The 13,664-nt window shown below is 39.4% G+C and overlaps 1 protein-coding gene across 1 annotated transcript in view; it reads left to right on the forward strand.

Annotated features, from left to right (window-relative positions):
• Nucleotides 1-13,664, forward strand: part of IGFBP7 (insulin like growth factor binding protein 7) — a 99,658-nt gene that overhangs the window by 68,749 nt on the left and 17,245 nt on the right. The window contains exons 3-4 of the mRNA XM_033915185.1: nt 6,195-6,311; nt 10,214-10,340. Of these exons, the coding sequence (XP_033771076.1) occupies nt 6,195-6,311; nt 10,214-10,340 (244 nt within the window). The remainder of the gene's footprint in view (nt 1-6,194; nt 6,312-10,213; nt 10,341-13,664) is intronic.

Raw genomic sequence — 13,664 nt, forward strand, 5'->3', positions numbered from 1 at the left:
AAGAAGGCTGGACAATCAGCGAATTACAAAATGCAAGAAAAATGAAGTTACATCATAAATTGGAGAAGCATGGGGAAAGAATACATGAGAGAAGAAAGATGTTACATAATACATTGGGGTTATAAGGGGAAAAGAATACCTGAGAGAGGTCATCTGATTTAGTTACTAGTTTTTAACTTTGTAAGTTTTTACTCAATTTGTAGTATTTTTAACTATTGTAAACCACATAGAACTTTATGGGCCTGCGATATATAAACTTATTTATTATGCATGAGATACCTTTGCATACACTACCTCCATGCTGTGCAAATCTCTACCATGCATATTCCTTGGGGGGGGTATCCTGAAAACTTTATTGGTTAAGTGTGTCCCAAGGACTGGGTTGAAACACCCCATATTAGATGAACACATGAAATGACATGTTTCAGATGCACTGTTTTTGGGCTTCTCCTGGAAGCAATTTTAATGATCCTATCCGCAAGGAATATTTTAAGATGTTTGTTGTATAACACGCATTTTGGCTATCACTGTAACTTTAAACAGCTACTACTGTCCAAGTAAGAAATCAGGGAGCCTGTTTACTAAAATGCACACAAATTAGCACTTGCTGTTAGCACACAAGCACAATAACTGTGACTGGCAGGCAAGACAGTATGCACTCATTTGCGTGCTAAATGTGTGCCTAATGCATGCCTTGGTATGGGACAGAAGAATGGGTATGAACCGCACGGAAAGTTAGCAGATAACACTGGTCAACAAGCATTTTGATACTGGAGTTCTGTCACCTATACCTTAACAAGGGCTACATGCTGACTCTAAATCTAAAAACAGTTTTCATCTATCACATCTTGTTTTTAAGTTATGCATCAGTTTGTGTTTATATCATTGATATTTTAAAACTAGACAAAGATCCGATATCCTGCTCCTCTTATAGAACCATCTCACTACTAGATGTGGATTATAAATTGTTTACTAAGATTTTAGTTAAATGTCTACAAATATATATGCCACATCTAATAGTTGATGGTCAATCTGGATTTGTACGAGGTCGTCAGATTTTTGATAATATTCACCGAGTGTGTCATATATTGTGCCAAGTTGACGGTGGAAATGATTAGACTCTTATTCTGGGTATTGATGCCGAGAAGGCATTTGATAGGGTCTATTGGCCCTATTTATTTCAAGTATTAGAAAAGACGGGGATATCTGGAATCTTAAGGTGATGACATATGCAAATGACATCAATTGCTTTGTTCCAAACACCAAGTCTAAGAGAGTCTTTGGGTGACAACACATATGTCCTTAAAGAAACCTGATTCCTAGTTATAAGATTGTCAACAAAAAGAGGACTTGTACATAGAGAAGTCTATAGTAAGTAGCAGTACCCTCAGATACCTGTGCTGTTGAATCATCAAAGATTTCTTGTAACAGCTTACACAGGTGGAAGATATCATTCACTGAGTTCTGCTGTTTTTTATATAAAGTGCAAATGCTTAGTGCACATAAATGAAGACATATAAATAATGTAAAGTGCTCGAATATAAATATGGTTATAAAAGTTAGAGACAGCACTTATCTTGAAACATTGTCAAAGCCTTTTGCACAATTGGTGCGCCAAAACTCCAAATATTTTAGATATAAGTTGTGGTAGGTTAGAGACAAAAATACTACTATTTGCAGATGATATTCTTTTCACAATACGGGATCCCTCCACCTCATTAAAAGCTATAGTAGAAGCTCTTACTTTTTTGGACAGATGGCAGGATTTCGGATAAATATGTTTAATATTGGGATAAAGTAATCTCCTTTATTGAGGCAGTACTAGGTATTCCAATCCCTAAGACCATGGAGTGCTGTTTGTTGAATAAGGGGCTAGATGCCCTACCTTTGAAACATCAGAAATGGATGTTTGATAATGACAGCAGGATGACTTGTCCTGGCATCTGCCTGTAAACAATTAGATCTACCAGTGTTACGAGTATTATTGGCTAAAGTTCAATATATACAGCAGATGTCTAAATTAACTGCTCTCCGGAGAAACCAGATACAGAATTATAACACCATTTGGAGTGCATATGAAATTTGGATTAATTCCCAAAATGATAGTCCCATTGATCCTTAATATTTAATCGTTATCCTATATTTTATTAATCTCCTGCACACATCCTTCCACCGGGGTTGGGGGGGCGGAGGAGGGAGGGATGGCTGAGATATATTGGACATTACTGATAATTTGGAAATTCTTTGTATTTATTACAAATAAAATATATAATGTATTAAATGTATTGCTTTGTATGTTAGATGTTTTTAAATGCATTATTTTTCAATAAATAAATATATATTTTTTTAAAAAAAGTGATTGTGCTGCTTTTTCTACCTGTGAATTTTTATATTTTGTTTGTTTTTGTCTAAGATATTATAATTATGAACAGATGAGGTTGTGTTAACCATTCCGATAATTTCTATTATGTCTGTGCCAATTTACTGCACAAGATCAGTGAAAGAATCTGTCCAGCAGACGCTTAACGGAACTGGAGAAGGTGGGGTAGAGAGGAACAGACACTGAAGAGAACTGGGGAAGGAGAGAGATTCCAGACTATGGGGGAAGCGGAGGGAAGAAGATGGGTGCCAGACCAATTGGGGAATATTGTCCCTTAATCTGTTCAATTCCCTTTATGTTACCCCAGAGGCAGTAAAAATACAGAAATGCAGCTTGAGAAATGAAAATGTTTATTAAGAAATGAATTTCATGAAAGTTACAGTAGGGATTTTTAGTGCAGATGGCTAATGGATGATAAACAAGAAGTATCTCTGTTCAGGCTTATCAGGTATCTAATTTCTACTAAGCTACTGTGCTTTTATTCCATCAATATATATTAATATATTTTAAGAATAACACATTTTCCTCAGATTTTATTCTTAGTAACCTTTAGCTATAGTACTAACTTGAAAAAAGATTATATTACCCAAGTGTCTCTTTCTTAGATTGGCCTTTAAACTTCACGGCAGCTTGAGGAAAGGAAGAAGCCCCCCCCCCCCTCACACCTCTGACTTAAAAAACACATATCTATCTGAAAAATCTATCTGGAAAAATCCCCAGATTTCATATTCTTGTGTTCTAAGGCAATCTCATGATGCATACTTCATGGGGTAGGGGGAGAACACTCACACCTAGCCCTTTCTCATTGACCTAGGTCAGCTCTACTACTGAAAACCCTCTATTCTTCAAGTACCTCATTGGTCCAGCTCATACAGTCTACCTTGCCTTCCCAGAACTTATTGTCTTATCCGAGTCCATTACTTTAGGTACCAGTGGGAAGGCAACATGTAAGATAACATGTCTTCCACATTGGCTATGCCTTGGTTATTCTTGAACATGTAAACTGGATGGGGTTCCAAGTCTAATGTGGCTTGGAAAAATATTTGAACAACAAAGGTGACTTTCATTCTGAAAAACAACCAGGCTTACCACATCGGCTTGTTAGCCATCTTAGGGAGAGAAATGTTCCCCTGTCTTCCATTTTATTTATTAACATCTATTTCACGCTTCCTGTTATCCCAAAAGTTCTCAAACTTATTTTTAATCTTAACAATTACTTCACACATTATCATACCTTCACTCAGGGGAGTTAGGTACCTTCAGGTCTTAACCTCCTCAGAAATTTTGCATCCCTTATGCCAGGGCTATCCAAATAACAGACCACAATCTAGACCTTTCGTCAGCCTTTGACACAATCGATCACGATTTATTAATAAACAGACTCCAATCAATAGGTATTACGGACCAAGTTCTATCCTGGTTCCAATCCTATTTTTCTAATCGCTCCTCAACTGTCTCTTTTAACAATACAATTTCTGATACTTTTTCCACAACATATGGTGTTCCTCAAGGTTCTATACTTTCTCCTCTCTTATTTAATATTTTTCTTGCTCCTCTATTGACTCTATGTCAATCAATTGGCTTCAATACATTCGCTTATGCAGATGATATACAGCTTCTGCATCCTATCGATCCTAACAACCCTTCTGATATAACCCGAATTAACACAAAACTTGATCAAATTCACTACTGGTTAACCAATAATCGTTTAGCTTTAAATATCAATAAATCCAATATACTGCTCTTTCCTTGGAAAGACAACCCTAAACTTATTTCCCCAATTTCTATTAAAGGACACCCATTGCAAGCTATACAAAAAACCAAAATACTCGGTGTAATTTTGGACCATAAACTTACTTTTCATGATCACATCAGCAGTGTTATTAAGTCTTCATTTTTCAGACTGAGACAGATACGCTCTATCTCTCAGCTATTCAGTAACGCCTCATTGAAAATTCTCATCCATTCTCTTGTAATTTCAAAATTAGATTATTGCAATGCCTTATTTAATGGTATAGCACAAAAAGAAATCAGACGTCTTCAGATTATTCAGAATACAGCCATCAGACTTATTACAAAAGCTAAAAAATTCGACCATATAACTCCTCTTCTTAAGGAAGCTCACTGGCTTCCAGTAGCTCACAGAATAACATACAAACTTTGTCTGCTCACATTTAAATCTCTTCTGTTTAAAACTCCTGCCTTTATTCATAAACTATTAATTCCTTATTCCTCTAATAGAACTCTAAGATCAGATCAACAGCATTTACTAATGATTCCCTCATTAAAAATAATAAATACACGCTGTCAGTATATTTTCTCGGTGACGGCACCCCAAACTTGGAATTCTCTGCCTATCTATTTACGTGAAGAAATCAATCTAGACAAATTTTAAAAAAAACTGAAAACTTTCTTATTTAACGATGCATTTGTTATTTAATTTTATTGGTTTCTTTTAATCAATACTTAAAATTTTTGATTCTACTTCTCTTTTCTTCACACATTCAATGATTTTTTATCCCATCCTCTTGTGTTTTCCTTATTTGGTTTCCCACTCTACTCAATTACATTGTAACTTCTTCCCCTACCTTCCTCTTGTTTCCAGTTTGTCTAGTAATCGTCTGTGTCTAGTTAGTTTTTAATTCTTTTAAAATTCTCATTATTTTGTATCTTTTATCCATATGTAAATCGCCTTGAATATTGACAAGGCGATTAATCAAATAAATATTAAACTTGAAACTTGAAACCCCAGAACCCTGAGTGAATCACAGAGGTGCTCAGTTTTCATTGCGGCATTCAACTGTCATCCTTAGAAGGCAGCTCAAGACCATTCTAGCAGACAAATATACAGCATCTCAACCTCAGGGAAACAAACTTTATCTCCTAAGAGGTGGAACACTAGATCATTGCCTTATGAGGCTGCCTGGCTGCTGCATGCATGTCTTCAGTTGATCTGGTGCAAACAGCATCAGCAGGTAGAGGAGGGTGTATCACTGGCAGTCTGTGAAAATAGGCAAGGCCAGCCACTTTTGGCCTCAGGGAATTGCTGCAGGGACAGGAAACATGGGAGAAGAGCTAAAGGAGGGGTGGGTAACCAACAGGAAAATATAACCTAAAGGAAAGATGCAAGGGCACCAGGGTAAGAGGAATAGGAGAACATGGAAATAGAGTAGATATTAGATTTGGGAGTGGGGAGGGGAGAACAAGGATCTAAATATAGAGAAGGAATGGAGAGAAATTCTAGACACATGGAAGAAGAAAGAGAAAAGGCATGCTTGGAATGGAATTCCAGAAAAAAAAAAGGGCGGGGGGGGGTCAGTTCTTTGTCATTGTCAGCTGCCTATCACTTTGGGGCTCATTTTTAAAGCACTTAGAGACACAAAGTTTCATAGGTTACTATGGTACTTATGTGTCTAAGTGCTTTGAGTCTCTATAACTTTGTAAATCTAAGTGCTTTGAAAACACATCTCTATTAATTGTACTATAATTTTGTATTTAATTTTATTCATATAGCATTAATTCAGGTTATGTTTATTACTGTTATATTTATATTGATGAATACGCTACTTTTGGTTTGGTTGATATCCATCTTGAGGGTTGGTTTTTTTTTTTTAACATTAATAGCCAAAAATAAAAAATAAATAACACAAAGTACTGATGTAAGACTAATTGAATCTAAACACGGTCAATAATACAGTGCTTTGTCTTTTAATGGGGGTGTTGGTTCTGAGAAGATAAACTGTAATGGATCACTTTATAAAATTAGTATCAATAGTCCATACAAGACCTCCAAATCCAAATGTTTTCAATTCAGATAATAAGGGGACACCATGGTGTGCGAAAGATGGAACTTCTACCAGGCGACCGTGAGAATCTAGCAATCCAGACTCGTGGGGGCCCTGAGAAACATGAGGTGACTGGGTGGGTGCTGGTAAGTACAGTACCAACTAATGTATCCCAGGCGCAGCGGAATGTCTTTGTTTGGGGGGGAGGCCCATGACCCCACCCCCAGTTCTGAACTAATCCCCCTCATCCTCAGGCCTAACCCCAAACCTCAGCATCTCCCCTTCCCTTTCCTACCATCCCATTGCTTTCCTTCCCTGTCTTGCAGCCCCCTCAAAGTGTCCAGTCTCTCTCTTTCTGCCCATGCTCAAGACCTGCTGGCTCCTGTCAGCTCAAAGACTTATGCTGGCTAATCACAATGTTGCTGTCCCAGTAAAGGGAAGTAAAAAGATCCCTTTTGGGGAAACAGGGAACGAGGGAGATAATGTTCCCTCTAAGGACTGGGTTGACATGAGCGAAGAAATTTCTGAATCATGTGAACACTTAATAGTTAAATATACTTGATATACCACCCTTCAAACCATTCTCACAAATACATATACCTGTGGAGGGACATAATTTTTTAAAAAGTCTATCTCTTTTTGGCCTAGGGCACTAGGTGCCCAAAGATGGCAGCAAGGAAATATCCCATCTCGAAAAAAACATATAAAAAGTGGGGGGTATTTTTTAGAATGGCCTACCTGTACGTTCAGGCATTTAACCATCCAGACTGCTACTATGTCTATCTTTAATCTGTATTCCTGACCCAAAATTTGCCTATATCCCAAATGCCCAAAACAAGACCTTACAAGGGACAAACCTAAAACCACGATTCCCTAACCAGAGTCTGTCATAAGCGACAGTTAGAGAATTGGGGAACCATCCCCTGCAAGCATCACCAGCAGGAGGGATGCCCAGCCTTCTACTGGCCACCCCCCCTTGAAAGTTTTCTGGCAAGAGGGATGCCCAGTCCTACTTGCTGGACACCCCCTCCCCCCCCCCCCAAAAAAAAAAGGTCAGGCTGCAAGATTCCCCCCAGCCCACCCTGACACAAGCTCACCTGTACCCCAAAAAGTACCTTAGTACATTGGCTAGCCAGATGGATGCTTCGTCCAGCTGGCCTTCACCAGAATGGTGGGCCTGCCCCTTCCCGGTGCACTGTGGGATATACTTGGGAGTGGCTTACGGCCCTGATTGGCCCAAGCCCCACCCATGGATTGGGCATCCATCTTGCCAGTGAACTGTCGGGGGGAGTGGGAAGTTCCGGCAGGAGGGATTGGGCATCCATCCTGTCAGTAGTCTTCGCGAGGGGGTTGCCTGGGCCGCTAAACTGATCATGGCAGGGAGATCCTTTGTCTTGATCAGTTCAGCAGCAAGCCGGTTCAGAATTTATATCTGTTTTAACTTCATCTAAGTCAAAACATACAAGTTCCATCCAGACAACCTTGTCAAGCTTTTGATTATCGCTGCAGGACAACTAAGTCTAGGTCAGCCCACATCCCGCCTACCTCACGCCCTAACCACTCCTCCAAAACCATAGGGGTGTAATAAAACTTTGAGCAGGGATAATCGAATGTTTTACTAGACATCCTGGATGAAACTTAGACATTGTGAGTTATACCTGTTTTCACATCGTCATAAGTGCCAAAAATGTATCCAAAGTGACCAGATAACCACTGCAGAGAAAGTAAAGACCCCCCCCCTCCTCCCAGTTCACTGATCCTCTCTCACCTCCACAAATATCACAATAAAAAAGTACATACCTGTCTCCAAAACATCAGCACCTGGTATAGGAAAGCTTAGTAGAGCTGCACACAGGTGTCTTAAATAGCCTGGGGGGATGGGCTAGTGAATCATAGAGAGGAGTAGCAAGTCCCTTAAGCCACTCTAACCACTACATTTATGGTGGAACATGTGAGCCCTTTAAAACCCTACTTATACTGCCATATATATGTCACCTGAAGCCATAAGGGCTATTGGGGTTATAGACAGGTGGATATAGTGGTTTTGGAGGGCTCACCATAACCTATAAGGGAGTTCTGGTGAGATGTTTACCCTCCCTTTTGTTCATTCCATTAATGTTTTTCTTTCTTACTCGATTAGCATTGTAACTTTTCCCCTTTTTCCCTCACGACTCATGTTAGTTTTACCCTATACTGTCAATGTCACTTTGTACGTCAGCACCAGATATTTATTTGTATATTTCTTTTATTATATTGTACATCGCTTAGTAAATTAAATAAGCGATTCATTAAATACGAATAAAAACTTGAAAACTTGGTATCCTTTTAGTGACGTACACAGCAGTGCATTCTAGGTGCCCCACTGCTCTGTTGCCAGTCCATTACAAGATTGGCCCCTCCCACATCCAAATGGTCTTGTTCTGGTCATTTGGGACTTGGATGAAATTTTGGTCAAAAATGTAGTATAAAGATAGATGTCCTGGCGGTCTGGGCGACCCAATGGCCTGGACGTCCAGATAGATGATTTTTGGGAAAAAAAACCCAACGTTCTAGATATATTGTGATTTGCCTTTCAAAAATAGGCATTTTCCTTACTGTAGACTTTGGGCATCTAGCGACACACATCCTAATTGAACTTAGACATAGGTTTTGATTATGCCCCTCCATGTTTTTAAAGTAGCTTTTAAATTTTGTAATGACAATTCAGCACGGATATGTTGGGGAAAGGAATTCTAGAAGTAAGAAACAGCAAAGTATAAAGCACGGTAGATTCAAGTTTTGCTGATTTGGGGTTGGGGAGAACTAAGCGACTGTCTTTCCTGTGCGCTTTAAACATAAAGGACAGAAAGTTATAGTGTCCTTACAAAATAGACAGTGATTCTCAACAAAGTCCTTGGAGCACACCCAAGCTAGTCGGGTTTTCAGGATATCCACAATGAATATGTGTAATTTAGTTATGAAAAATTTGATATACTGCCATTTACATAATAAACAACAGCAGATAAGAGACCTGAATGGTCCATTCAGTCTGCCCTACTTTCACACTCCTTATACATTCATGTTTAGTTTGCCTTTTCTTTAATATTTCTGGGCAATAGACCATAGAAGTCTGCCAGTATCATTATTAGGTTTCAACTACCGGAGTTACCATTGAAGCTCACTCCAGACTATCCTAACCATCCTGTCACTGGAGCTTCCATCAAAGCTCTCCCCAGTTTATCCAAAACCAAATCACCACAGACTGTGCAAGACTGCCCAGTACCAGCTTTAGTTAGTTTTATACCATTCATTTTCTAATTAGAGATCCTCTGTTTTCATCCCATGATTTTTTGAATTCCATCAGTTTTCATCTCCACCACCTCCCTCAGGAGGGCATTCGAGGCATCCACCACCCTTTCTATGAAAGAGTTTCCTAACATGACTCCTAAATCTGCCACCCCGCAACCTCAATTTATGTCCTCTAGTTTTATCATTTTCTTTTCTCTGGAAAAGATTTGTTTCTATATTAATACCTTTTCAAGTATTTAAATGTCTGTATCATATGTCCATGTGTCCCTCCTCTCCCCTATAGTATACATATTCAGGTCTGCCAGTCTCTTTTTGTACGTCTTTTGGTTCAAGCCCCGCACCATTTTTGTTGGTTTTATTCTGGACCTCTTCAAGTCGTTTTATATCCTTAGCCAGATATGGCCTCCAAAATTGAGCAGTCTTCCAGGTGGGGCCTCACCTGTGGTGACTATTTTAAAATATGAGAACATATTACATATACAGTTTTAAAAACAGAATGGGAATGAAATATCACAATAATAAAACCCTAAATTGATTTGCATACTGAGGGGACAGTGCATGAAAATATTTCATGCCTATTCATTATAGGTATCCTGAAAATCTGAGGATTGGATTGAAAAGCACTGAAACAGGCTACAACTAAGCACCTTGTCCATCTCCAAACATAGGGATCCTGTTAATCCTCACATTGTATATCTTTTGTTGTAGCACAGTTCACTGCACTTAAAGGTGACCATATGTATTGTGTCCTCTTGCTTAGCTCTCTCCCTTAAGAAAGGAGGATGCTGGTGAGTATGAATGCCAAGCCATGAACTCTGGAGGACAGGCTACAGCTTCTGCAAAAATTACTATCGTCAATACTGTGCATGAAATACCCATGAGAAAAGGTGAGGTGTTGTATCAAGGTGACCATCTTTGATAAATGTAACTGGAAATTGAAAAACTAAACATAAGTAAGCCAACTTTTTAACAATAGCAGTATCCCATTCATGACTTAATCTACTTATGCTTATTTAGGAAAAGCCTACATTTTATTTTTCAGGACAAGAGTTGTTCATTGATGCAGAGCTTTCCTGGCTGCTAGATCAAATTTACCCATGCTCTAAAAATATACATTCGTTATTGTGCATTTGGTTGGTTAGAATGTCTTAAATCAATATAGTAGTATACCAATTGTTTTAACATGCATTCAATTTTTTAATTACTGTATATACTCAAATATAAACAGATTTTTGGGTCAAAAAAATGGCCACAAAATGGGGGCCTGTTTATATTCAAGCCTCCTTTTTGATGGTGCTTTATTCCTCCCCTCCCGATAACCAACGTTGCTATTTTCCACCCCACACACCCCCTCCAATGACCAGTACTGTTGTCTCCCCCATCTGATGACCGGCACTGCTATCTCCCACCGCCTCTGTTGACCGGCATTGCTATCTTCCGATCCCGATGACTGGCACACCTATCCTCCTGCAGCACTTATTAGGGTGTAATAAAACTATCAGGCAGATAGATAAGTATCTGTAACTTGTGTCTAGGGCTATGTACACCCATTGCTAAATACCGGGTTCAAGCTTATGCAATCTTATTAGAATGATGAGACCAGAATATCTGAAACTGATTTTAATATGAAAATAGAGTAATATATCCAATTCAATCCTTGGTTTTATATACCAATTCATCCCTTACAAAAAGGGCTCAACTCGGTTAACAAGATTTCCTAAATATATAGCAAGCTGTAAATAACAATAAACTAATAATTATTCACAACATATCTCTGTAGATATGTAAGCACACAACTGGTTCATATGTATATCACTAAGTAATTAGAAAATATGACTAATTATCACACTATATATATTTCCTTACAATGTGATTCCTGAATATAGCAATAAATCTTATATGATTAGCTTGGCACAATCACCGAGTCCCAAACAACCTTATTTCACCAAAACAAGACTCTATTCTAACCCAGAAAGACCGAGCGATAAATTCCTGCCTCACCCTTGGGTCTAGCAGACGTCAGCTCCCCCGGTGGATTATCTTCTTTAGGCTACAAGCATACAGCGAGCCTTAGTCTAATTCAGCAGCGGAGAATCCTCGTTCAGTCAGCACAAGGTTGCTTCCCTCCAGTAACAGCCAATGCAAATAATGGCTAGTCCTTCGTGGTGCACATTGTAAATCAGAGACAAAGTTCAGCAGTGTCCCAAAAATGAACAGTGTCAGATTCCTTCTCAGCCAGAGTAGACACACACAATGGAAATTCTTTCTTATCAGGTGTTATTGTCCCCTGCACAATGCAAAGTAGCTACACAACTATATGTCTGAGCTTCCCCAAATCCAAAATTGTCTCAGGATAGTGTGCAGATTCTTAGGGCATGCACAGGTGACCCATAGAGGACCAATCAGAACAAGTCCAGCAGGGGCTTTTTGGTCACACAAAGGTATAATGAATAGTGTTCTTGTGAAAGGTCCTCGAGAGACAGCCAGACGTGCCAAAATGATAACAGCACAAGACACTGTTCATAGCAAAGATGGCAAGCTGCCTCTCCTCCAGTTTCATAGGGCAAAGGAGTTCCAGTGATGGTAGATGTCCTTGGCTGTGCACACACAGATCTTGTAAACACATCCAGAATGTTTCAGGACAGCAAAGATGGTTCTTGGCTCAAATTTTAGGCCTGCATTTTTCAACAGGTAAAGCAGGAATCATCCCTACACTCCACTAATCACTGCCCCAGACTGACATCGCACTTACAGTTCCGGGACTCAGGAAACTGACGCCGTTCCCGGAGAGGGCAGGAGACAGCAGACTTTGAGCATGTACAGATGCTTAAGGCCTTTCACCAGCACATAGGTCGTGTCGGCTTCCTGAGTCCCGGAACTGTAAGTGCGATGCCAGTCTGGGACAGGGGGTAAAGGGTAGTAAGGGACAAAAGTGCCTAAAATCCATTGTTCTTTAATTCTCCAGCACTGCTATAGCTTCCTCTGTACTGTTCTTTTCCCATGGCTCACCCCCTTTGAAGCAACTTCCTGTTTTCACTTGGGCGGACCGCAACAAAGGAACGGTGGAGAGGAGGCCACAGGCAGTGCAAGAGAATTGCTCCTGTGGCGGCGACCTTGTAGTTTTCATGGCGAGGGTAGTTTCGGAACTGGGTGGGAGAAGGGAGAAATAAGAGATGAATAAGAGGGGCAACGAAGAGAGGAAGGACATGGTAGCACATGGAAAGAAGGGACTCTTCTTTCTCACTCATGGCTCCTATACTTTGGAACTCCTTTCCACACTATATCAATGAAAGTTTGCTTTCAAGATTCAAGGCACAACTGAAAGCTTATTACTTCTCGCAGGCCTTTTATTCAGAATCTGACAGAGCAGATTAAAAAAAATAAACCAAGATAAATAGGGACTCCTTTTACTCCCTAGCCTGATGTTTTATACTTTTCCCTTTCCTACACCTCGGATTTTAATGTAGTTAACCTCTCGTTCTCTCCTCATGTTCTTATTTGATGTTGGTTGTTTTTGTCCTTGTATTGATATTAGTTTGTTCCTTAACTCTCCTTTTATATGAGTTTGTAAACCGCTTAGATTTTAACCATGGTTTTATATTTGCGGTATATTAAATAAATTGAACTTGAACTAGAAGGGGAAGAGGAGGGAAGAGATAGTGGCACATGGATGGAGGGAAGGGGAAGAGGTTACACATAGGGAACTGACCATGCTTCCATTCAAAAAGAATTCTAGGTACATCATATTGCAGTGGACAAAAACAATCATCCATTCAAGAAACTCTTGGTTTACCTAGTTTTAGAATATATCACCTATCGTAGGGTATCTTAGTGTCTAGTCAATTGTGTTCATATGGATATCAAATGGCCTCAATGCAATACCCACCTTCTATTGAATCTATGAATTTAGTAATATCTAAATAAGGTATTTATGCAGCACTGCCAGTCCTGAAACCAGAAGGCCCAGATCTCTGATATACCCCAAGCAGAACATCACCTTGAAGTAGACTGTCTGTCTTAAGTGTCATGTCTTTCAGAGAAGAAAACCATAGCAGTTCAAATGGGCCTTTAAAACCACATTCAAATCCCAGTGCACAACCAGAGCTCCAAAGTGAAGGCTTGAACTAATTGACCTCTAGAAACCAAAAATCATCCAGTTGGGCAGCCACCAACAAGCCACAGATCCAGCTTCAAAAACAGGAAATGGTATC

Source organism: Geotrypetes seraphini, chromosome 1, assembly GCF_902459505.1.
Source record: "Geotrypetes seraphini chromosome 1, aGeoSer1.1, whole genome shotgun sequence".
Lineage (NCBI taxonomy): Eukaryota > Metazoa > Chordata > Amphibia > Gymnophiona > Dermophiidae > Geotrypetes > Geotrypetes seraphini.